The sequence below is a fragment of the Pelobates fuscus genome, chromosome 7 (assembly GCF_036172605.1).
Source record: "Pelobates fuscus isolate aPelFus1 chromosome 7, aPelFus1.pri, whole genome shotgun sequence".
Classification (NCBI taxonomy): domain Eukaryota; kingdom Metazoa; phylum Chordata; class Amphibia; order Anura; family Pelobatidae; genus Pelobates; species Pelobates fuscus.
The window spans coordinates 139220346-139246116 of record NC_086323.1 but is presented as its reverse complement, the minus strand read 5'-3'; the positions used below and the strand labels follow the sequence as shown (position 1 = coordinate 139246116).

General features: G+C 40.4%; 1 protein-coding gene and 1 non-coding gene across 2 annotated transcripts in view; both read left to right on the top strand.

The window, feature by feature from the left end:
• Window positions 1-23107, top strand: part of QARS1 (glutaminyl-tRNA synthetase 1) — a 68664-nt gene extending 45557 nt beyond the window's left edge. The window contains exons 8-24 of the mRNA XM_063426703.1: window positions 4156-4227; window positions 7608-7693; window positions 8303-8389; window positions 8789-8888; window positions 10372-10450; window positions 11127-11235; window positions 11994-12124; window positions 13866-13958; window positions 14796-14933; window positions 16173-16260; window positions 17138-17281; window positions 17733-17837; window positions 17945-18037; window positions 18794-18921; window positions 19069-19135; window positions 21226-21351; window positions 22928-23107. Of these exons, the coding sequence (XP_063282773.1) occupies window positions 4156-4227; window positions 7608-7693; window positions 8303-8389; window positions 8789-8888; window positions 10372-10450; window positions 11127-11235; window positions 11994-12124; window positions 13866-13958; window positions 14796-14933; window positions 16173-16260; window positions 17138-17281; window positions 17733-17837; window positions 17945-18037; window positions 18794-18921; window positions 19069-19135; window positions 21226-21351; window positions 22928-22978 (1697 nt within the window). The 3' untranslated portion in view covers window positions 22979-23107. The remainder of the gene's footprint in view (window positions 1-4155; window positions 4228-7607; window positions 7694-8302; window positions 8390-8788; window positions 8889-10371; window positions 10451-11126; window positions 11236-11993; window positions 12125-13865; window positions 13959-14795; window positions 14934-16172; window positions 16261-17137; window positions 17282-17732; window positions 17838-17944; window positions 18038-18793; window positions 18922-19068; window positions 19136-21225; window positions 21352-22927) is intronic.
• On the top strand, window positions 9360-9499 carry LOC134570028 (small nucleolar RNA SNORA14). The gene has a single exon (XR_010084681.1). It is a non-coding gene; the product is annotated as a small nucleolar RNA SNORA14 (small nucleolar RNA).
• Window positions 23108-25771: the final 2664 nt, after the last annotated feature.

Genomic DNA, 25771 nt, shown 5'->3' with positions numbered 1-25771 from the left:
GGCAATGTATTAACTTGGGGGAGGGAAGGGGCAGTATATTGGAGTGGGGGGAGGGAAGGGGCAGTATATTGGAGTGGAGGGAGGGAAGGGGCAGTGTATTGGAGTGGAGGGAGGGAAGGGGCAGTGTATTGGAGTGGAGGGAGGGAAGGGGCAGTGTATTGGAGTGGGGGGAGGGAAGGGGCAGTGTATTGGAGTGGAGGGAGGGAAGGAAGGGGCCGTGTATTGGAGTGGGGGGGGGAGGGAAGGGGCAGTGTATTGGAGTGGGGGGGAGGGAAGGGGCAGTGTATTGGAGTGGGGGGGAGGGAAGGGGCAGTGTATTGGAGTGGGGGGGAGGGAAGGGGCAGTGTATTGGAGTGGGGGGAGGGAAGGGGCAGTGTATTGGAGTGGGGGGGAGGGAAGGGGCAGTGTATTGGAGTGGGGGGGAGGGAAGGGGCAGTGTATTGGAGTGGGGGGAGGGAAGGGGCAGTGTATTGGAGTGGGGGGGGAGGGAAGGGGCAGTGTATTGGAGTGGGGGGAGGGAAGGGGCAGTGTATTGGAGTGGGGGGAGGGAAGGGGCAGTGTATTGGAGTGGGGGGAGGGAAGGGGCAGTGTATTGGAGTGGGGGGGAGGGAAGGGGCAGTGTATTGGAGTGGGGGGAGGGAAGGGGCAGTGTATTGGAGTGGGGGGGAGGGAAGGGGCAGTGTATTGGAGTGGGGGGAGGGAAGGGGCAGTGTATTGGGAGTGGGGGGGAGGGAAGGGGCAGTGTATTGGAGTGGGGGGAGGGAAGGGGCAGTGTATTGGAGTGGGGGGAGGGAAGGGGCAGTGTATTGGAGTCGGGGGAGGGAAGGGGCAGTGTATTGGAGTCGGGGGAGGGAAGGGGCAGTGTATTGGAGTCGGGGGAGGGAAGGGGCAGTGTGTTGGAGTCGGGGGAGGGAAGGGGCAGTGTATTGGAGTGGGGGGAGGGAAGGGGCAGTGTATTGGAGTGGGGGGAGGGAAGGGGCAGTGTATTGGAGTCGGGGGAGGGAAGGGGCAGTGTATTGGAGTCGGGGGAGGGAAGGGGCAGTGTATTGGAGTCGGGGGAGGGAAGGGGCAGTGTATTGGAGTCGGGGGAGGGAAGGGGCAGTGTATTGGAGTGGAGGGAGGGAAGGGGCCGTGTATTGGAGTGGGGGGGGGAGGGAAGGGGCAGTGTATTGGAGTGGGGGGGGGAGGGAAGGGGCAGTGTATTGGAGTGGGGGGAGGGAAGGGGCAGTGTATTGGAGTGGGGGGAGGGAAGGGGCAGTGTATTGGAGTCGGGGGAGGGAAGGGGCAGTGTATTGGAGTCGGGGGAGGGAAGGGGCAGTGTATTGGAGTGGGGGGAGGGAAGGGGCAGTGTATTGGAGTGGAGGGAGGGAAGGGGCCGTGTATTGGAGTGGGGGGGAGGGAAGGGGCAGTGTATTGGAGTGGGGGGGAGGGAAGGGGCAGTGTATTGGAGTGGGGGGAGGGAAGGGGCAGTGTATTGGCGTGGGGGGAGGGAAGGGGCAGTGTATTGGAGTGGGGGGAGGGAAGGGGCAGTGTATTGGCGTGGGGGGAGGGAAGGGGCAGTGTATTGGAGTGGGGGGAGGGAAGGGGCAGTGTATTGGAGTGGGGGGAGGGAAGGGGCAGTGTATTGGAGTGGGGGGAGGGAAGGGGCAGTGTATTGGAGTGGGGGGAGGGAAGGGGCAGTGTATTGGAGTGGGGGAGGGGCGGTGTGTTTGTGGGAGGGGAAGGACGGTGTATTGGAGTGGGGGGAGGGGGGCAGTTTTTTTTTTGTTTGTTTGTTTTTGTGGGTCTGCATGGAGGCGCTGAACACTCACCATGGAGATGCTGATTGGCCACACAACTTTTTGCCACACATGCACAGTAGCCTCACAATGATTTTCTATGGGAAAGCATTGGATTGGCTGAGATAATCAAGTTTGATGATCTCCGCCAAAGTGAAGAATACACTCATAGGTCTTAAAAATCAACAAGATAACGTAATTTGTCAGGCAACTTTTTTTATACTGTACTTTTTTAAAGAAACCTAAGTTTCTATGAAAACTGAAGTTGTGTTTTTTTTTTGTGGCCCACATGAACTTAAACCTTGTTTATTTGGCCCGTGTTTTCTTTTGACTTTGGCATGCTTGATTTAGATGGTCCTTCACATTTACAAAAACAGCATGTTTGTAGTACTCTGTATTATATTTTATCTACACTAACAAAAGAATGGTGTGGTTTTTTTTTTTTAATATATATATTTTTTCTTTTGCTTCCCAGTTAGCCATGGTTACTGGTAAGATAAAAGATTTAAAAAAATATATATAATAATAATGCTACCTGGAATAACAACCTCCCTTTTTTTGGGGGGGGGGTGGGGGGGTTAATACATGTGCACGATAGTTAATACATTTGCATTATAGACTAAACACTGTGACCAATACGTTAGGAATTGAGTGGGAAAACGGTAGCATTTGGAGAAGGATCGGTTCACAGGAATAAATCCGGAGAGCAACAGTACTAAATCAAAAGGTAGAACTCCACCTAGCTACTGCAGACAAACTGGGCTAACATGGGAATATCAGAGTAGACAGTTTAAGGTTTGTTTAGAAAAAGTATAGGTGGAGGTATAACCGGAGTGGTTGACGTTACTCTACCTCCTGAGCTGAATAAGATAGCGTTCACTACTATGGATAGTAAGCGCTTGTTATTAGATATGTAGTCTCATATCCTACCTCTCTAGGAAACTACATTTAGAGATCAGTAAAGTATATAATGCCCCTGTCAATTCAGACTTCTAACTGGATCTGAATATTTTTTACAATGCATCAAACTGCTCCACAACGCTGTACAGTTGGACAGACTGTCATAAAATATTCTGTCTTTAAATATGCGGTTTGTAGGTTTCCATGCAGAATAAACCACTTCTGGGTAATGCATAATTTAAAGTCTAGTTTGGGGTAAAATGCACTGTATCAGTATTCAGATTTCACTTCTATAGCATCAGACGTAATATGTGCGTATGTTTTCAATGTGTTCCCATGCAGACGTCTCTGCAGCTTGGCTAACTGATGACGGAATCCGCATAACTCTTAGGAGATTTCTAGAAGTCTGGAGTTTAGATTGGCTTAACTTTCCTGGAATTTTGTATTTATATAAAAAAAAAGTATAAATAAGCAAAAAAAAATAAAATTGTGTTGGCTAAAATGCACCACCTAGTGGCAGAACATTAAATCTGCATATAAAGGCAAAACAAAGCATGCCATTTAAAACTAAATACATAAACTACACATTTGCATTATCCAAGCAAGCAGAGTGCAATTTAACTATATAAATCAGGTCTGTCCAACTGTGGGGTCTTAAGTTGTTAAACTACAACTTACTGAATCATCTGTTCAGGTCACTATAACTTGCTGTTTAGGGAATAAACCTCAATGTGTTATATGTCCTTGCTTGCATTATGTAATTTGTGTAAAAGTCAAAATTATTCATTTTTTGTGTGAGAAAGTGATATTAGATCACTGGAGGTTGACTGGGATTACAGTTGCTAGCATTGTGATATATCTGGTCTAAAGACACTGATTTCCAAATCTAACTATCTTCACCTTTCTTGCCTGGTTTAAAACCACTTCTCTGAATACCCCACACACTGTGAGCTGTATGCTCTCTCCATCTCTGACTCATAGGGGGTAATAGAAAAAAAAATGGTCTAATGTCCTATAAGTAGGGCAATTACCGTGGAAACTAGTAGAACAGACGGGCACAATTCATTGTAGACTTCTATTTTAAATCTTGGCACTGCATTTCAGAAGTGACAAAGTTTACACATAACCCCAATTGTGTTTAATAACCACTCATATTTTTTGTGTTAACCTTTAAACTGTATTTTATTGTCCATACTCTTCAGGAATTGGGTGAAATCAACAGAAATATAATCTATAAAAATGTGTGTGTGTGTGTGTGTCTGTGTGTACATACATATATAAAAGGAAAAAATATATATTTATATTTTTTATTCCTTTTATATAGTCCTTTCTAAATAAAATCTTTAATACATTCTGAATAGCCAGAGCAGGATGTACAGTTTTATGTGCAAAAATACATCATAAGTAACTATCCCACTGTAATTTGCAATGTTTTATCGTTTTTTTATTTTTCTTATTTTTTTTCCCCTTTGTCTAGGTGATGTCAAACTAGAATCTGTTTCTTTAATGGAGCAGCTAAGGGGAGAGGCTCTGAAATTTCATAAACCTGGTAAGTGTTGGCTACGGATATGGCAATTAAATTTCCTTAAAGGATCACTATAGGCACCCAGACCACTTCACTCAATGAAGTGGGCTGGGTGCCAGGTCCCCCCCTAGTTTTAACCCTGCAGCTGAAAACAAAGTTTCAGAGAAACTGCTATGTTTAACCCCTTAAGGACACATTATTATTATTATTATTGCCATTTATATAGCGCCAACAGATTCCGTAGCGCTTTACAATATTTTGAGAGGGGGGGGATGTAACAATAAATAAGACAATTACAAGAAAACTTACAGGAATAATAGGTTGAAGAGGACCCTGCTCAAATGAGCTTACAGTCTATAGGAGGTGGGGTATTAGAAACATTAGGATAGGAAATATCAAGTAGGAGTGAAGCAGAGCTGGAGGAGAGAGCAAAGCACTATCCCATAGGAGAGCAAGAGACAGGTATGTAAGGGAGAGATTACTCTGGGAGGCCATACGCTTTCCTGAAGAGATGGGATTTAAGGCCCTTCTTAAATGATTGAAGACTAGGGGAGAGTCTGATGGCAGTAGGCAAGTTATTCCATAGGAGAGGAGCCGCCCGTGAGAAGTCCTGCAAGCGTGAGTTGGCCGTACGGGTGCGAGCAGCGGTCAGGAGGTGGTCGCGGGCAGAGCGGAGGGTACGAGGAGGGGCATACCTCTGGATCAGTGAAGAGATATAAGAGGGGCTGGAATTGTTCAGTGCTTTAAATGTATGGGTTAGCACTTTGAATTGACTCCTATAGGATACAGGGAGCCAATGTAAGGACTGGCAGAGGGGCGAGGTGTGAGAGGACCGACTGGATAGGAAAATCAGTCTAGCTGCAGCATTCATTACAGACTGTAGCGGGGCAGTACGGCTTTTGGGGAGACCAATCAGGAGAGGGTTACAGTAATCCATGCGGGAAATTACTAGAGCATGGACAAGCTCCTTGGTAGCATCTTGCGTAAGAAAGGGGCGGATGCGGGCTATGTTTTTGAGTTGGAACCTACAGGACTTGGCAACATGCTGGATGTGAGACTCAAAGGTGAGACCAGAGTCAAGTATGACGCCAAGACAGCGCGCTTGTAGGGACAGCGCGCTTGTAGGGACACATGACATGTCATGATTCCCTTTTATATCAGAAGTTTGGTCCTTAAGAGGTTAAACTCAGGGTTAATCCAGCCTCTAGTTGTTGTCTCCCTGACAACCACTAGAGGCCGCTTCCTTGATTCTCAGTGTGAAAATCGCATTGAACTCTCACAGCGCGAGTTCAGATCCCGATAGGAAAGCATTGAGTAATGCTTTCCTATGGGCGGTTGAATGCGCGCGCGGCTGGCTCCACTCAGGATCTGACGTGAGCAGGGGGAGGAGAGGTCACCAGCGCCAAGGGAGCCTGGCGCTGGATTAAGGTAAGTAGCTGAAGCGGTTTTATCCCCTTGAGCCCAGCGGGAGAGGGGCACTGAGGGTCGGGGGGGGGGGGGGGGGGGGGACCTATTAACCCTATAGTGCCAGGAAAAATGAGTTTGTTTTCCTGGCACTATAGTGCTCCTTTAAAGAAAAGTATGTTACTGCGATGATTTTTTTTCTGTAGTTTCTCTTTAGCCACTTAAGGATGGAGGCAATTTTCCAGCTTTAAGAGAACCACATAATTCACCAAGACCACTATATCTCAGTGAAGTGGTCTTGGTGCCCTGTCAATGTAACCCTGTAATGAAAAAAAAATAGTTGTGTAGAAATTGCTTTGTTTGAATTGCTGGGTTAAACACCTCTAGTGACACCCACTAAAGGTACTTCCTGAGCAACAACAGAGTGAAAATCAGTCATGTGACCAGATGCAGCTCACAAGAAAGCATGAGTGATTGGGTGCATGCATATTACATCCCCAATGTTCATCCATGAGGATCGTTGAATTTTACAAACTCCTGGGGTGCAACACCACCACCACAATGACGGGTGGCGGAGCAACAGTAGTACTGAGGAACCTTTATTTTACTAAATTTAATAGGGACAGGGGCGCTATAGCATTGGAAATACATCTTTGTATTCCGAACACTAAAGTTTTAATTTCACAATTTAAATTTTTTTTTATTTTTTTATTTTTATAAAAAAAGAACAGAAACGGCTTTGTTTTTATATTCAACACATTAACCCCTTAAGGACCAAACTTCTGGAATAAAAGGGAATCATGACATGTCACACATGTCATGTGTCCTTAAGGGGTTAAGTATGGTTAAAAATGGGGGACGACAATGACCTATTTTCAATTTTTTTTGCTTTTATTTTTTTTAATACAGATAAAGTGCATGTAAAGAAAATTAGCTAAAAACAGATTCATGTATTATTCCTGATTGTTGAATGACTCCTATGTCTAAAATCTAAAATAAAGGAACACTGTACTCACTATAACAGTTCATCTAATTGAAGTTGATATAGTGCCCACGTTCGATATCTCCTTCTAATTGCTCCCCCCAAAACAATATTTTAATAGTTAGAAGGCTTGGGAGCATGTTTAAAGACATTATTCCAAGCCCTCTGCATAGGGTAGACAAGATTGTTACTTCCCAGCTCTCATACACACGCATACTGCATCATCGCGCACACGTTTCGGCTTGCCATAGAGAATCATTCCATACAATGCTTTTCTACGACAAGAGAATGCTTGGCAGATTGCAGCAAGTGTCGCTAAAGCACCTATGGCTATGAGGCGCACTGAATTGGACCATCATCCTGAAGTCACGCCTCCAAAATAACATCATGCGAGTACTGCAATGCTAAGGGAGATTCGCTGGATAAAGGGTGGGTAAAGTAATTTCTAATTAATTTTTTTTTTTTAAATGATTTATTTTTAACATTGCCCCTCCCAGGGGGTCCTAAACAACTAGGGATTATAGTGTTAGGAAAACAGGTTTGCACTCCTAAAGCTATATTGTTTCTTTGATATGTGGTAGTCAATACATAACTCTAATAGTACACCTACCCTAGCCTTAATCTTTTACGAGCTCTAGCTCTAAAACAACCTAAACACTTACCCTACTCTAATCCCTCACAGTAAACTCACACAGTACAGTGCTCACTTTGAGCGCAGCATACAGCCCATCCATCTAAGGCCACTGAATATGGCCCCTGTTGACAGTGAGGAAGCCCTGGTATCAATTCAAAGGATTGTCCATGTCATTCTAACTGCTTTATAGTCCACTATATTGCCACCATGTTTGTATTTTCCTGGCTAGTCCATCTAAAGTAACTACCTTGAAAACATTATTATAGTGATATTTCTTTCCAACTTTCATTTCAATGTTGACAGGTGGGCACAGGTGAGAACATTTGCTCTTTTGTTTAGAAAGTTAGTCTACTTTTAAGTAATGTATCTGCACCGTGCCTACAGGTGAAAATTACAAGACAGAAGGATACATCATTACTCCAAACACCATGGATCTACTGAAGAAACATCTGGAGATCACTGGGGGACAGGTGAGGTGACCTAATGACTAGTAATGTTCCCTTTACAACAGCAACTATCAAACCTTCATGTGTGAATAGAGACTTAAGAAGTAACGAGCGTTCTAGTAATATTTCTCAGGGCCTTTTCTGTAGTCTGGAAATTACCCTTTTTATAATTAGACAACACATACTGCTTTTCTTGCCTCTAAGGCTTTTTTAATGCAAATTAATATTCCGAGCCAAGTAATTTGTGTAGACAGCTGGTTAGTTTGCAAAATTGTGGTTTATGATGCATGAAAAAAAATATTGTTTTCTTGCACAACCTTTATACCCGTCACAATTGTGTTCTATGCAAGAGTGGATCACACAAACAAATTAATAAAAATAAAATACATTTCTGAATTTATTTATTTACAGTTTTGTACTGTGTATTTTTGTTTGTTTACTCACTAAGCATGAAATTCTAGAGAATTAACAAGCACATTGAAAATATGATGTCCAGAGGCCCAAACTTTGTATTCCCCTTTAAGGGCATTACAATGCTTTCAGAAGTGCTGTTTGTGGAGTCTGCCACACATTTTGAGGTATTCGAACACAAAATGTCCTGCAGGCAATTTCAGAACTTTTTTTTATTTCTAGATCAGAACTCGGTTTCCTCCAGAACCAAATGGGATCTTGCATATTGGTCATGCCAAAGCGATCAACTTCAACTTTGGTTATGCAAAGGTACGATAAGAATTTGTGCAGTTTCTTTGTATAGTTTTTACTATTATTTATAAAGCACTGTACGATCTAGTGCCGCAACCTATTCCTCAATTTGACAGGTAATCAATCTTCTATATTTTAACATTATTAATATTATATGAACAGTGTAGATTAGTAAGCAATAGAAAACTGTTAAAATTAATCTCATTACAAGTTAGGTTTTTTTCTTGTATCCAAATAACAGTACTGGTTGTCATCCAAACCTATCTAAATCTAAACAAGTCAATGCTAGTGTGCTTATTAGATGTATGCAAGGAACATGCATTGTTTCAGAGATAGAACCATGCTTTAGGATTTCCTTACAGCATGGTCATATTCAATTTTAAGGCTTTGTACTAATGTCCGCATACATCTGTACAGGCAAACAATGGGATCTGCTTCCTGCGATATGATGATACAAACCCAGAGAAGGAGGAGGAGAAGTATTTTACGGCCATTAAAGACATGGTAGAGTGGTTGGGTATGTAGCTCAGAGATATTTTTTTAATTGTTTTTATTTTAGAAATCAGATAAAAGATGCAACTGTATAGCCTTTAAGAACTCTTTAGTAGATATTAAATGATTTTGTCCCAGAGCTAGTATTAGAATACTCATAATGCTATTTAACCTTTTATGCATGTATGGATCGCCTGAAATCTTCTTAATAGGGGAATTGCTGGATTGACTTTAATGTATTGAAGAGCATTTGTTTTCCCTTATTCCTATGGTGACACTTGAATGTTTAGTTAATGTTGGATAATGTAGATTTTCACATTTTAGTCTATTGATTAATGGCGATAAAATTAATGATATTGTGTAGTTAAAGGCTAAAATAAGCACAACTGTTACTGCAATTGGAATTTAGCCCTCATCATTCTCAGTCAGCCTTTCCCAAGCACCCTTCTGACTCCTTAACCACAAATTTCATTTATTTTTTTAACTTTGTTCTTGTGTGCATTTCTGAAACCCCTCAGATTTCTTTTTCTGTGACTTCTGAGACAAGAAGAGATGCCATAGTAAACCTGTGAGATTTCCAATGTGCAGAGATCCATATTCTTGGCTTTGTTTAATTTCACATCTTGCACACATGCTATAAAATAAACCAATGACTACAATTGTTGGCTATTTTGTTTTTGTTAGAGGTTTATATTAAGAGTTGGCTTGTTTACAGTGGCCTGCAAATAGTAGCATGCTTCTTCGCAGTTTATTCCTGATGTTTTTCATGTACAGAGCCGGGAAGATCAAATACAAATTATTATACTCGGGTCATGTTGCTGACAGTAGCAGTAATGTGGGGGTAAGCTCCTTAAAGGAACACTGGAGGAGTGAAGTGTCTTGACTCTCCTCCTTTCTTTCTCCTGAATATCTATTAGCAATATTAATTTATCTTTCCAACATCCATGCTTAAAGAGTAAGGGCAATAGATTTAAATATGAGGCAAATAAGTAAAGATGAAAAGGGATATATTTAAATGGGGGGCAGATACATTATTGCCACTGAAGGTCTCCAGGGATGGATAATTATATTATTTTCTTTCTATTTGGGGTTTCATCCCTTAAAGCCCCTTCTCCCTATCCATATAGAGCAAACCATGGTTTACTCCTTAGTAAAGTACTGTAAAATATATTCTGTGCTCTTTTATTTGGGGGTAGGATGCATTTTTTTTCCTAGCAGGTCCAGCAGTAAAAACATCCTTGGTCACCCTTTGCGTAGATGATATTAGGAACTCTTCCCTGCTTTAAACGCCATATCTTGTTTAGATTGTCTTGACATTTAAAGTAAACCCATCTAGTAATACATCTATCACCTTGTCCGTATGACTTGTCAGGTTAGAAGGTGCCTGAGAACAAAATGATGTAATGTTTGAGGTGGGGAACCATGGGCATGTGCTAAATTAAGGCTGAAGGGACTCCGCGTGGTGTTACATTTTTGTGAAACTATTTTGCCTTTATCTGCTGTCACAGGATACAAGCCCTATGCAGTGACGCACGCTTCAGATAACTTTGGCCAGCTGTACGATTGGGCTGTGGAACTCATTAAGAGGTGAACAGAGGGGCCTAAGTTGTGGGAAATGTGATCCTGTGGGGAGACACGAGACTGTAGGAATTCAGGTTGTTAAAGGATTACTAATGCCCTAAAATAAGTCTGCTTATGTTGCATAATTTTCCTACCTGATAGGGAACCCCTATGGGTGTTGTGTTTTTTTTGTTTTTTTTTTTAAAGATGAAATAACGTTTTGAATTTAAAATGGTGAAGAGCTAAGCTGCTTATGTAAAAGTTTTATCAATTCTAAATTTGAACATTAGAGGCAAGCTCTGCAACTACTTTTGTATATCAGTACATCGAAGTCTTGTTCTTTAACACTAAGAAATAAATATAAAAAATAGATTCTACCACCTAATTGAGCCATGCATTTCTTGTCAACTGTTATATGTAACTCGCCTCTGCTCCATAAGCTTGTCAAAAATAAATACACTATTACACTTTAATGTTTCATTAAAGTTCAATTTGAATAATTTTCTATATGGAGTGAAACTGGGACTTGATGTTCGAGGCCAGGTGAAGACCAAATAAAGACACATTTAATATTTTCTTACATTAGAATGGAGTGAGGGTTCTGAGTCAGTGCTTTATTTTCTCTGTAATGTAGGGTTAACAGGAAATGTCCCATTGTTAATTCATTGATACAGATTGTATTGTTTGCTTTTTTTTTTTTCAGGGGTCATGCATATGCATGTCACCAAAAAGTGGATGAAATTAAAGGCCACAATCCCCCACCATCTCCATGGAGGGATCGACCGATCGAAGAATCCTTACTTTTGTTTGAGGTACAATATTACTTACAAATAGCATTGTGTCTGAAACCCAAACACAGAAAAGTACAGGATGGTTCAGGATCTCCGACCCGCGAGCCCGTAGCCACAGCACCCGGAGCCCAATTAGGTGGTAGAATCTATTTTTTATATTTATTTCTTAGTGTTAAAGAACAAGACCCAAACACAGATATGCACACTTTGACACATACACACACAGACACATACACATACACATACACATACACACACATACACATACACACACATACACATACACACACACACACACATTCACACCCGGCCCCTTCCGGGGGTGGGGTTCCACAATGTAGATACACTATGTCAAAGGGTTTCACTGGAATAATTAATTGGTAGTCCCTGCCGTAGAGAATAATATAATGCACTGATTCTCTATGACTGATCCTGACGGCACTGAGCATGCACGGCTGATGTCACGGTATGCCTGGGTATGAGGTCCTAGAAGGAATAGTCCTGGCAGAGGGCTTGAAGGTGTGGCTTGAAGTCTAGCTTCCAAGCCTTCAAACTATTAAAATATAATACTTTATGGGTAAGAGTAGGACATGGGTTAGGATTGAAGGCAATGTAACAACTTCAATAAGATGAAATTGTTATAGTGCCTTTTGTGTTCATTTAAATATCCTCAGAGTAGTACCTTTTGACTATACCTTTAAATCTTTCAGGCCTTTGCCCCCTCTCTTATTTGTGAATCTTGTTTCCCACACCCTCTTACTTCTTGGTATTGACTGCAGGGAATGAAAAAGGGAAAGTTTGCAGAGGGAGAGGTAACCCTGAGGATGAAGCTTGTTATGGAAGATGGAAAGATGGATCCAGTAGCATATCGAATCAAATATACCCCACACCACCGCACTGGAGACAAATGGTATGTGCTTGGTTACATGTCAGAGTGGTAAAACTCATGATGAAATAGTGTAGAAAATAGGCAGAGATTGTGGATAGTGCAGCTTGGACTTCAGTTATCAATAATTTCAGTTTACTAAAGGAACACTATAGGCACCCAGACCACTTAATCTCAATTAAGTGGTTTGGGTGCCATGTGCCTCCCTCTTTTACCTCTGCATGATCAACTTGCCTAATGGCCGTTTCCATAAAATATCTAATTAAAACTCTGCTATTGTAGTCTGATGGGGACCATATGAGTGGTGCAGCGCAGCATTTTGCCGTGCTTGTGCACTCACCTCCCAATTTTTTCATATTGCATTGGATTGACTGAGACCATCAAATCATTTTCATCTTGATGATCTCAGCCAAAGAGGCAGAGCTTGAGTGGGGGGAAAAAACAGCACAGTTACGTACCTTTTTTGTTTAACCGTGAAAATGCTGGCCCAGGCACCTAAACAGCCTTACTAGGCCACTATTTGTATTCCTAACACGTTGGTGTTCTTTTACCACATACTAATTGCTTAAGAAAACACCATTCTATAGGGCTAACATTCAGGGGATCTGATTCTTCAAATGGTGTGTAGTTGGGTCAGTTCCTTTGTGCATCTTTGAAACCCCTCAGATTCTCCTCTGTATGGATTCTGAGACAAGAAGAGATGCCAGAACAAATCTGTGAGCTTACGAACATGCAGTGACTACCTGTCTCTGCTGTGTTTCCGTCTTACATACAGAGATCATTATGATCAAAACATGTTTTTTTACTATTTTATTTCACTTCTAATTTAGAAAGATCCTGCAATGAGTGGTTCATCATGAACTGCTATTTCAAGAGACAATCTAAGCACCCATGGTGCATGTATGCATGTTATAGGGAGTAGTGGACTTTCTAGCACAGTAACAAATGCATGGTTTATATACATTTCACTTATCTTAGATAAACCCTTTTGCCTCCATTGTCTTATCTGTAACAAAAGCTCAAGATGTAAAAATGTTACTTTTTTAATATGTATTGTAAAGATCTAAAAAAAAATATATATATATAAATAAGTTTGGCACTCTTCCTTAAAAAAATAAAAGCAAGAGATACATACCAGGGTGAAACAAGCCAGCGAAAATATAAATAAACGAATAATGTAGGCGCACGCCTGGATTTAAATAGTGTTAATTTTACTGTGTCCAAAAATTCAAAAGATCTTTTTATTTTTTGGACACAGAAAAATGAACACTATTTAAATCCTGGAGTGTGCCTACATATTATATATATATATATATATCTCTGTCTCCTCTAGCCTTCCTCACATTTGGTTTTTTGCTGTTGATCCAAAAGAAGGCAAAAAAAACCCAGTTTGAAGCACAATTTTGCAACAAGCTAGGAAAAAAATTCCTTCTTGACCCCAGAATGGCAGTCAGATTTATCCTTGGATCAAGCAGCTATTACCCTACATTGAAAGATTATATCCTTGAATATACTGTTTTTGCAAGTATGCATCTAGTAGCTGTTTGAACATCTGTATGGACTCTGATAAAAGGTAGTAACCGTCACAATGTGAGACAGATGGGGAAAATAAAATACATTATGTGAAATTACTTTATTTTAACCTGTTGGAACTTTAATTCACTTGTGGGTCATTAGTCAAACCTTTTTCCATAATTTGTGGGGATCTCCGTTCTTTTTGAAAGGTAGCTGGATGATGCTATTACCTGTGTTCTTATCATTTCAGGTGTATATACCCCACTTATGACTACACTCACTGTCTCTGTGATTCTATTGAGCACATAACGCATTCACTATGCACTAAGGAGTTCCAAGCCAGGTAAAACCACGCAGGAACCGACACATGTGGGATTGCTAGAGGCATCATGTTTTTTAAATGTGTTGGCAGTTCATAAAATATGCTGCCCAGGCAGTATATACAATACATATGTTGTAGGAGAGAAAACCATTACCTAATCAAAGCTGTTCCTTTATTGAATAATGGATTTGTTTCCTTCTTAGTGTGGCAAATTATTCAAACCATCAGCTGCCCCAGTAGTCTTTAGACTTTCGCACAAATCCTTTTCACCCTGTGACTAATGAATCAAATGTTTGTTAATCTACCCCTGAATGAATCGACAAGTCCGATATTTTTCTGTGGCGTTTAAGACTCTACAAGTAAATCCATGATGGGTTGATTTGTTCAGGCATAGATTAACCAACATTGGATTAATTTGGCGTAGATGAAAAGACTGTGCATAAGTCTAGGAGTTTTCGGGATTTATCTATTTATTCTCTTGGGGGTTTCTCCCCTCCTCTTCTAGCTACTCAACCACCCATCTGCATCACTGAAACCCCCCAATGTTCTCACCTATAGATGTTGGGACAAGAAGTGATGCAAGAGTCAAATCGCAAGAGTTCCAAAGTACATGCACTTTATGCTTTACGTGCACGTACGATTTCACCTCTCGCACAGATCCTTCTTTTAAATATTATTGTTTTACCATTTTGTTCTTTACACCTAAAATTAGCTTTGGGTAAGAGTTTTGGAGAGTGTTGTTGTAACTCACTCTTTCAATTAACAGCAGTGGATGACAAATCCCATGTTAGACTTAACCCTTGCTGCAAAATAGAGATGATGTGTATGTCTCAATCTCAAACTACATGTATTTTTCAGGCGTTCGTCATATTTCTGGCTTTGCAATGCTCTTGATGTATACTGCCCTGTGCAGTGGGAATATGGACGACTGAACCTGCATTATACGGTGGTGTCAAAGAGGAAGATCATCAAGCTGGTGGAAACAGGGGCTGTCAGGTGCGAAGAGCCAGTCTGCTAATGTCTGTGGATATGATTGGATATTTGAATCTGTGTCTGTACTTTGTGTTAGGGGTAGGTGGCTCCAGGCTGTGAAAGCCACATACAGTAGGGCCTCTCTAGGTTTCCCCTATATGAAAAATATATTCCAGTACTATATTAAACTCATTTAAATGGACTCTAAGCACCAAAACAACTTTAGCTTAATAAAGCAGTTTTGGAGTATAGAGCATGCCCCTGCAGTTTCTGCTCAATTCTCCGCCATTTAGGATTTAAAGTTAATTTTATTTCTGTTTAGCAGTTGCAACACCTCCCCAAGCTGTGACTCAGACTTAAGGGACTAAAAAAAATTTAATTTTCTATTAGATCTTGCAGCACAGTGTTTACTTTAGAAGTTTTTATCTACTTGCTCTGTTATTACTTGCTGTTATTTCACATGAAAGTCATACCTCACAGAGGAACAGAACTGAGCCTCAGAGTATCATGCACATCTCCCAGAAGCTCACAGTGCAGAGATGTGACATCACTACAGAGCAAGCTACGAGGGAGCGATGTTTAGAACCAACCCAAGCTCTATTCCGCACAGCCATCTCATTCCATTTGGCACCTGGGATAAAGAACACAATGTAGAGAAGGGGGACACTGCTAAAGAAAGGGGCAATTAGAGTGAGAGAAGGGGGACATTGGCACAGAAGTAGTGGAAAGTGTCTTGGTAAATTAAATTATAAACATTTTAAATGGAAACGGGGAAGCCTTTACATTCACTCACAGATACAGAACACAAATAAATCCCTGCATTCACACAGGACACTCAAAGAAATACATTTGCACATAGACTGTTGGCACAAGTTCACCCTACCCTGGATACATCTACAATTCTGAATTGGTAAACACACCTACACTCCACAAATACATTCATGCATTTGCAGAAAATGCATCCCTGTATTTACACAAACTTACACTCCAAGTACATAACAAAATATTGATGTGTTTGGTTTTAGTCTGACCTGGCGAGTAGATTCATTCCCTGGTAAGTGTCATGGACTCCCTAGGCTTGGTGGCAAGTATCTTTTCAGGCCTGGCTAGTAGTATAGGACTTGAAATGTTAAGCCCTATATATAATTAGTTTTAATTAGTTTTGTGATTATTGCTTTGGTGTACTGAATTCCGTGGGGTTCTGCATTAATTATCTACGTCTTAATTTTCATCTTCTATAACTGTAACAATCTGTTTACATAGGGACTGGGATGACCCACGTCTGTTCACATTGACAGCTCTGCGGCGAAGGGGATTCCCACCCGAAGCAATAAACAACTTCTGTGCCAGGGTATGATTTTCACTTCCTGGAAACAAAACACTTTATAGACCAGGAAACAAGCATCTTGCACACACCTGTCCTTTTTGTGTGTCTGCAGTTTCACATACTGCAGAACTAAAATTGCACGCCATGTATACTTTTGCTATTACAGCATGACTAGCAGTGTGTATGTATCTAAAATATATAGAAGCCTTTATTTGAACAAATGAATACAAGTATATTAGATATTTGTGTGCACAGTTAATGTGACCATGTTGAGAAGAGATTTATGAAAACTGCTTTATATTTAGAGCAAACATTATGCATAGTTTATGGTGCAAGGAGGTTTTCGTTTCCTCTTCTCCCCTCCCCTCATCCTAATAATTATAGCTGCAGTGATTTTGCAAATACACCCGCTGTCTCTCTGCACAGCACTGTCATGCTATTTGGTGTTCAGTTGTACTCCTGAATGCTTTGAATTGTAGCCTCTTCGTGTGCTGGTGGATGTGGTCTAAAAGCACCTTAGTCAGACCTTAGTTCTCAAACAGTTGACAAAAAAAAAAATCAAATAAAAATGTTTGAAGCACTTTATCGTACTCTTTTATGCACTCCAACTAAACATAATGCCAGAGTTAAAGGATGATTCCAAGCACTGTAATAACCTCAGCCCAAAGTGATTAGCTCAGTGGAGCAAACAGAAAAGGTTATGACTGGCACTTGGCAGAAAGCCGAAGTGGTTATGGTGTTTACAGTGTTCTTTTAAGCGACTCAAGACTGTTACCTCTGCTAAGACTAGAATGGATGTAAGGGACAGTTTAAGAATTTATGTAATGCTGTGTAGGTGTGTAATGATCCACGGGGCAGCAGTTATTTCTGTTAGTAGTAATGTTTGCCAACTTGCTTCTAGGTTGGGGTGACAGTCGCTCAGACTACCATGGAGCCTCACTTGTTGGAGGCCTGTGTGAGAGAGGTACTGAATGAGACAGCCCCGCGAGTCATGGCTGTTCTAGAGCCTCTAAAAGTCACAATAACAAACTTTCCAGCAAACAAGGTGAGTCATCCCTTTGTCAGTATGGTAGTTTGACCATCGGTTCCAGGGATTCATTGAATCTGACCACTTTTATTTTTGTTTATATTTTGCTGGAGAGCTTTCTAACGATCTGTCTGTGTATGTGTGATATTTATAATCATAATTCATAATCTGTCTCCCTCTTTATTTTGGGGCAACAATATGCCATAAAATGTGATGTGGCATAGGCTGTTCCGTTACCTAGTTGTATGCATTCCACACGCACAAAATTAAATTAACGCATGACCCTTTTCTGTATTTTGGATGCAAACTTATATACCAGATCACATACATATATGGACTAGAACTAGCTGTTGCTCTATATCCCTGACATGGGACACAAATGCCCATAAGCACGTTATTCCAGATTCATGGGTATCTGTTGCCTTTATATCCCACTGTATCTAACTTTGCCTCTGTATCTCCCCAACAGGCAATTGATGTCTCTGTACCAAATTTCCCAGCTGATGAGTCGAAAGGGTTCCACACTGTTCCTTTTGCTTCCACTCTGTACATTGAGCAGACAGACTTCAGAGAGGTAAAGGTCTAACGCTAGTTATACATGCAATCCTGTACATTGCAATTCCTGGATATAATCTAAAAATAACCATAAATTAAATATATATTTATTTATATAACTTGCAGGTGATGGAGAAAGGATACAAGCGCCTCACCCCAGACCAGCCTGTTGGTCTTCGGCATGCTGGTTACGTTATCTCCGTACGGAACATTGTAAAGGTGAGATTGTAAAATATATAATGGATGCGTTATTGTATATTGCACATCAGCAACGAGGTTCCTTCCATTTAAAAAACCTTTTATAATTCATTGGGTGGTGGTTAAGGATTTACCTGTGGAGTCCTATTCATTGAATAAGACTCTACAGTTAAATTCCAGGTGGATTGATTCGTTTGGGCGTAGATTAAATATATTTGGTTTGTTCAAACTGCTGAAAACACATCCATGAACAATTCTAGTGTCTGTAACATTGACTAATATCTGCAATTGGATGCAGAATCGATTGGAGTCTGTAGTTTAACCCTTGGTGTGCAAAAAGTAATGCATTTGATAAGATTAAAATGTAAAATTTTTCCAGAAATTTTAATACAGATATAGTTAAATCCAATTTCTAACAATTTTTTTTTTTTATGTCATAAAATTGTGTCCTAAGGCATTTAAGTAGTTAATACCTTGGATAAATTTTTTTAAATAGATGTATCGGTGCAATTTATTCACTAACTTTCAAATAATGGGGAGACTGCAGATTTCGACCAAATAGTTGAATTGGGGGGGGAAATGAAGTGTTTTAGTCTAAAATACCCTTGTCCGTTTTCCACAAAATCCTAATTTACTGAATGATGGTAAAATCTTTATTCTGCTCGACAAACTTTTTAGCAGCTAAATTGCCTGTACCTTGCATTATCTAATTTAAAAGCTATTGTAAATGTTACTGGTCTTTTTAATCCTACCGCTGTGCTTTATACACCACCCTAGGATCAAAATGGCAAAGTAGTTGAAGTGGAGGTGACCTGCACAAAATCAGAACAATCAGAGAAACCCAAAGCATTTATACACTGGGTGTCCGATCCGCTGCTGTGTGAAGTGCGTCTGTATGATAGATTGTAAGTAATCCCTAAGCAGCAAGGAAGCGAAGTTCGTTCTTGCAGTATTGCTTCATCGCTGATTTGTCCTCAAATAGCATGCTCAAGAAATGGTTAATTGTGTTCTGTATCCTGTTTCTGTTAATGGCATATCATGTCTCATTCCAGATTCCATCACAAAAGCCCTGAAGATCCTTCTGAAGTACCTGGTGGATTTTTAACTGATTTGAATCCCGTACGTTCTACTGATAACATTTTGTGTTGGATGAAGCTCTGCTTTGGCCTAGATAACTTTAATGTTTTTATAAACTGCCAGAGGAGCAAATGATTGTCTGTCTTGTAATTCAGTAATTGACGTAGAGACCTGTCACAAAGGCAGAACATTTATTCTTAATGGAAACTTTCTGTTCAACCCTATTAACCCTTTCAAAATGGTGGGGGAGAGGGGGGTATTCACATTTCTGCATATAATTTTTACACAGCCAGTTCCAGAAAAATAACTCAATAGATTAATATATCAGCCTTGATTGTTAAATGCCTGGTATGTCTAGGATCTGAATAGATTTTTGATAATTAATGCTAACCCTTTACCAACCCCCCACCTAATGCTATACCTACCCTAACCCTATGCTTACACTAATGCTAACAGAATACTTCCCCTAATCCTACACTATCACTTAACCTAAAACAGCACTAACCCATACCCAGCATTAACCCTTACCCGTACCCTACAGACTCTAACCCTACCCTACTCTTGCCTCTAAATCTAACCCTAATCCTATCCTAAAACTATGGAAACCCTCTGCTAATATCAACTCTGATATTAGAAAATGTTTTTTCTATTTAAAACCGTAGATGATGGTCTGTGATTGCCATCTACTGGCTGATTTTCAGAATTACATTGAATACAATTATGCATGAACCCCAGCCGATTACACTGTGATTAGTGCTGGGTAGCATCTATTCAGACCCTGGGGTGGTCTCCATGAAGAAGCCTGCAGTTTAGAAACACTGCGGCCTAGCGCAATTGCTCTGCAGAAGTGTAGTTAATGGAGTTAAAGGATTCTAAGCAGGCATCAATCCAGGCCTGCATAGAGTTCATCGGTCAGTCTTTGGCCACTAAAAATGGTACCAGTTGACAGAGGGTAGCCCCAGGTATCCATTGATCCTTTAATCAATTAATCCATTGAGGTGTCCATTATTCTGGTGTGAGCCGTTATTAAACCTTGCTCACACCACAATCTCTTTATAAGCATTTAAAGTACTATTTAAAGAGTTGCTTTTAGTGCAGGCAACTCATCAAAAAGTCTAGGTCCTCAGGTGACAGAAGGGAACCCCAGGTATCAATTGATACCTGAGACTCCATGAATTGAGCAGTAATTTAATCTTGCTCACACCAAAACTGCAGGAAATGTTAGTATGTCCTATTGGCATTATAGCCCATTATATTAAGGATGAACTGACGTCTAATGTTGTAAAATTAACGTCTGTGTACATTATGTTACTAAGAAAGGATAATATATATTGCAGTTAATAGGGCTGTATGGGAAGGTTCCAACCAGAATTAAAGAGTAAACTCTAGTGCCAGGAATACCAAGCTGTATTCCTGGCAATATCGATCCCTCTGCGTCCCTTGCGCCCCGCTCCTACCTGGTAAATGGTTAAAAATCCATTACTTACTTACCTGATCCCAGCGCCAATGTCCCTTGGCGCTGGATCAAAGCTCCACTCTGTCCTGCAACAAGCGGGGTCTAAGGCGCATGCACAGCAAATGATCCATTGAGGTAAATGCTGCACGTGCACTAGACCTCTTCATAGGAAAGCATTGAATTAATGCTTTCCTATGGGAAAAAATCTGACACTGAATGGCCTCATTCTAGGGTAGACTGACAGGTACTTCCTAGTCTTGTAAGCACTCACTACAATAGGCTGCAAACCATGGAAATTTACCGCTATGGTCAAAACCTTTAAGATAAGATTCTTTCTTATTTCATTATAAATATAATAGAGCATATTTTTTCCTATATTTTTAATGCATTATTCCTATACTGCATTAAAGAAATGCCAGTTCTGCCGTGGAGTATTCCTTTAAAAAATCCCTCCCCCCCCCCCCCCGAAATAGCTGTCAAAATAATTTGGGAAATGTAAATGCGAAAACATAACACTGTTTTATTCTCTTCATTATGTACCTGTTTTTTGACACTAGCATTTAGAGACTTGAAATCTACCACATATTCAGTTTAAATGCACCATGCAAGTTTATTTCCCAAATGTAACTAGCTTTTCTATAATTTGTTATATATTTTAATTTTTTTCTCCCTTTAGGACTCTTTGACTGTGATTTCGGATGCTTTGGTAGATCAGTCTGTAAAGAATTCAAAAGCCCTTGATAAATTCCAATTTGAAAGACTTGGATATTTCTCTGTGGATCCAGACACCACTCACGAGAAGGTAATTCTGATTTGTTTATTTGTATTGTATTGCTTTATGTACTGTATATACTTGAGTATAAGCTGACCCGCATATAAGCCGAGTCACCTAATTTTACCACAAAAAAAATGGGATTGACTCTAGTATAAGCCTAGGGTGGGAAATGCAGCAGCTACTGGTAAATTTCTAAATAAAATGAGATCACAATAAAATTACATTAATTGAATATTTATTTACAGTGTGTGTATAGAATGCAGTGTGTGTATAGAATGAATGCAGTGTGTGTGTGCATAATGAATGCAGAATTTGTGTGTGTTTGTGTAGTGTGTGTAAACTGGGTGGAGGGAGAGCATTGTTTTTATTTATATTAAATTTATATATATATTTATAATATTTTATTATTTTTATTTATTAAATATTTAATTGTTTAACTTTTTTTTTTTCCCCTCCCTGCTTGTTACCTGGCCATGGAGGGGGGCTATGGCATTCCCTGGTGGTCCAGTGGCATGGGCTGAGCAGTGGGGGGGCCGGCAGCAAGCTGTTACTTACCTTTCCTTCAGCTCCCCAGTGTAAATCTCGCAGTCTGCGTGCCGTGCGGAGCGTTGCCACAGTAATCCGTAGCAACGCTCTGACGGCCGCGGGACTCACGAGATTTACACAAGGGAGCTACAGGAAAGGTAACAGCTTGCTGCCGCCCCCCCAGGACCACCGGGCTTGTCATGAGCCCAGCGGTCCTGGTCTGTATTATGGCAATGACTCGAGTAAAAGCCGAGAGGGGCTATTCAGCACAAAAAAATGTGCTAAAAAAACTCTGCTTATACTCGAGTATATACGGTAGTTCAAATTTCCATACAAATCTAAGGCCAGAATGAGAAGAGACTGCTACCCTTTAATACAAGTGTCTTGCAAATGGTACAATTGTAATCTCCCCCTCCCCCCCCCCCCCCCTGTTTTAATGCTTAGTCAGTCTTCAGAAGTCACTGTTCAGTAATTATTTTAGATTTGGTAGCAAAAGAACAGAGGCTGGGGAAATGCCATGTACAGTAAGAAATATGCATATGATGCTCTCTGTGGCGCTAATGTATATCATAGCTGGATAGAATAGATATGAGCGCTTTGAATCAAAATAATTTTTAGTAAACCTTGATGAAACTACCACCTTGATGGGTAGCATTGCTCTAATCAACTTGCTGTAACACATGCTTCTGTCATAAAAAAAAAAAAAAGTCGAGTTGCAAATACTTTTCTTCGTCTTTTAATAGAGAACATGGTGCTCGGTATAGGCAACTGATGAGGTGTTTAGGTGTGACTGTCTTGCTGATAACAAGTAACCTAGCAACAGAGTCCTCGGTACGCTTCCCGAGAGATCTGCTTACATTTTAAAACTAGCGTCTTGGAAACACAGATGCCAAACAATATAAAAAGGATTAGGCAATTTTTTTTTTATCTGCTTTTTGATCAGTTTGATACAGACTGATTTAAATATACGTAAAATTATTTGAATGCATTGACCCAAGTGTCAAAGCTGTAATTGCAACTTTTGAAAAGCTTCACTTGTGTATATGTGCAAACTCATTTCCCAATTTCTTTGTCACAGATTGTGTTCAACAGGACTGTTACCCTGAAAGAAGACCCAGGGAAAGTGTGAAGCATAAGAAAAGGGACACTGCACGATCACCCAAAAACAACCGCTTGCCTTAACTCAGGGGATGGCGCATTCTAAGGCCACATTTTCTCTGCTTTCATGGAAAGATTAATAAACATACCATTATTTAAATTTGGCTTTTTATTATTAGCAAGATTTGCCAATGTTCCAAAGATTTTTTATGTAATTAAAACTTTTTAATATTTTTAAAAATGTTAAATATCCAGTCGTACTCACAATATCTTTAGTTTAAGTGCCAAAGCAGTAAATTAATTGCCATTATAACTGGAGTAAGTTTAAGGTGGCATTTCTTTTTTTCTTTTCATTGTTTAAAATTTTATTGAGCTTTCAAAGGGTAACAATTCCGTTACAAACATACAATACAGGTGCACTTCGTCTTATGCGTTTAAACAAGCAATATGGTTACATTCCTATGTTTGGCGTACAGTATTTGTTGTAAGAGCATATCACTCAACATTTGGTACCACAGATAAATTGCTCTGCTACCCGTGAGATCTCCTCCCTTCCCTAATAACTTATACAGGTACATTATGGAGTTCGTATTCGTTTCTAACAGAGGAAGATAATATTGATAAGTATAATAGGCAAAGAAAAGGCCTAAACAACAATCAAAGGAAAAGGAAAAGACGTAATTATTTATAGGACCCACTCCAAACCTGTGCACGTCCTGATATTCGACTTGACTCCTCTGTTTGGTGTGCTTGTGCTGTGCCGTGTGGGGTAATTGCTAGAATCGTCCCTGACAACTCACCATCCCCATACGCGCTCCACCCCTCCCCCCTCTCTTTTCTCTATCAGCACCAAGTGCCACCTTGACCATGCCCTTTCATAATACGAGTTGAGTTGCCCATTCTATTGGTCATATTCTCATTTTATTGAGTCTGTCCAGTACTGTGGACATTCAAGGGGCTAGTTTGTTTTTCCAGTTGGAAGCTATGTTGCTTTTGGCCGCTATGAGGGCGTTTATTGTAGTGGTTCTTTCTGCCTTACGTAAGGAAGTGGGCATCATATGTAATATACAGGTTTCTATGCCGAGTGGTAGTTTATGACCAGTCAATTTTAGTTGTCTGATACGTTCCCAAAAAGGTTTAATATTATTGCAATCCCAAAACATATAGCTGATAGTCCCCACGGAGTCATTGCATCTCCAACATTTAGTGGATACCGTGATATATATGTGGGCTAACCTTTGTGGGGTCGTATACCACCGCATCCAAATTTTATATGCTGCTTCTAGGTGATCCATTCCCCATATTGCTTGCTTGGTACATAGTAAGACACTATTCCACTGTCCCACTGAGAATAGTATTTGGAGCTCTGCTTCCCATTTAAGAATATAGGTATATTTTTCGGGTTTACCAATGTTTTGCAGCGCTCTGTAGCATCCTGCTTAAGGGTTTTACATTTGCCTTCCCTTTGCATAAGGGTTCAGTCTTTCCCATTGCCTAGTTGTAATCCCGGTGAAATGAGCTTGGGCAACATATGATGTTTTATCCTTTGGAAGCTCAACAGTTCCCTGTTGGGTAGATTAAAAGATTTTTGAAGGTCATGAGGTTACCCCCAGCATACAGTTGTGCAATATTTTGTATACCAGCTTCTGCCAGTATGTGAAGTTGGATATCTGTAAGCATTGTATGGGGAAGTATAACATAGGGTTTCTAGGTTCCAACAGGGCAGGTGCTGATTTCTGCCATATGCTTATCGAAAGTTTAGTTGTGGTTAATGGATCTATCATAGGTGGGTGGACTTGGTTGAGGGTTCACATTAAGTGCATGAGGACGTGTGGTGCTATGATGTAGTATAGCCATAGAAGGGTATTCATGTTTGCCATGCAGGTTCACGATTTGTGCTAAAAGCGTGGCTACGTAATAATTGTGGATATCGGTGATCCCCAAGCCTCCCTCATGAAATTTGTGTTGCAAGATTGCAGCTGATATTCGGTGGGGGTCTACGTTTCCAGATATGTGCGTTAATCATCCTTTGAAAATTTGTTTAGATAGTTTAATATGAGCATTTCTTTATTACAATACTGATATTTTTGGACTGTTTTTACTTCTCACCAACAAAATGGGTGAAAGTATTTGCATAACAAACAATATAGTTAGAGATCTGCTAATGTCACCAAGGGGAAAATAATCTCTTAGTGTACATTAAAGCTCATTACATCAGAGCCATATCTAAATCTAGTGTCATCATAGTGTATTTAAAGGACAGCTACGTGGCTTTACCATTTGGGTCAAGCTTTTGCTCTGGGAGTGCTTTCATCAGTTAAATCCTCTTCACTATTAAATATGTGTTTGAGAAGTGTATTTGGCCAATATGTGACTACCATACCTATATAAGCTTGTTGGGGATTCCAAGACCATGCGCATTAATATGGTGGTGTCCATTTCGAGATGAAAACAGTTGCCACTCCTTTGGGATTGTCTGTGGGAATTTACCTTGTCTGTGGGAATATATGCCCATTTAGTCAAATAAAATTTATTTTTTTCAAAAGCATTTGTGAGGTCAGGCACTGATGTTGGACGAGAAGGTCTGGCGTGCAACTTGTGTTCCAATTCATTCCAAAGGTGTTCAGTGGGGGTCAGGACTCTGTGGTTTAAGGCCACTCTATTTACACTGAATTCCTTAAACCACTTAATCTTGACTTCATGTAACACAGTTTACAGTAGGCACTGTGCATTCATGTAGGCAGGGCCGGACTGGGGATACAAAGCAGCCCTGGAAAAAAATGTTAAGCCAGCCCCATAAGTCACTGCGCCATATATTGTCGCA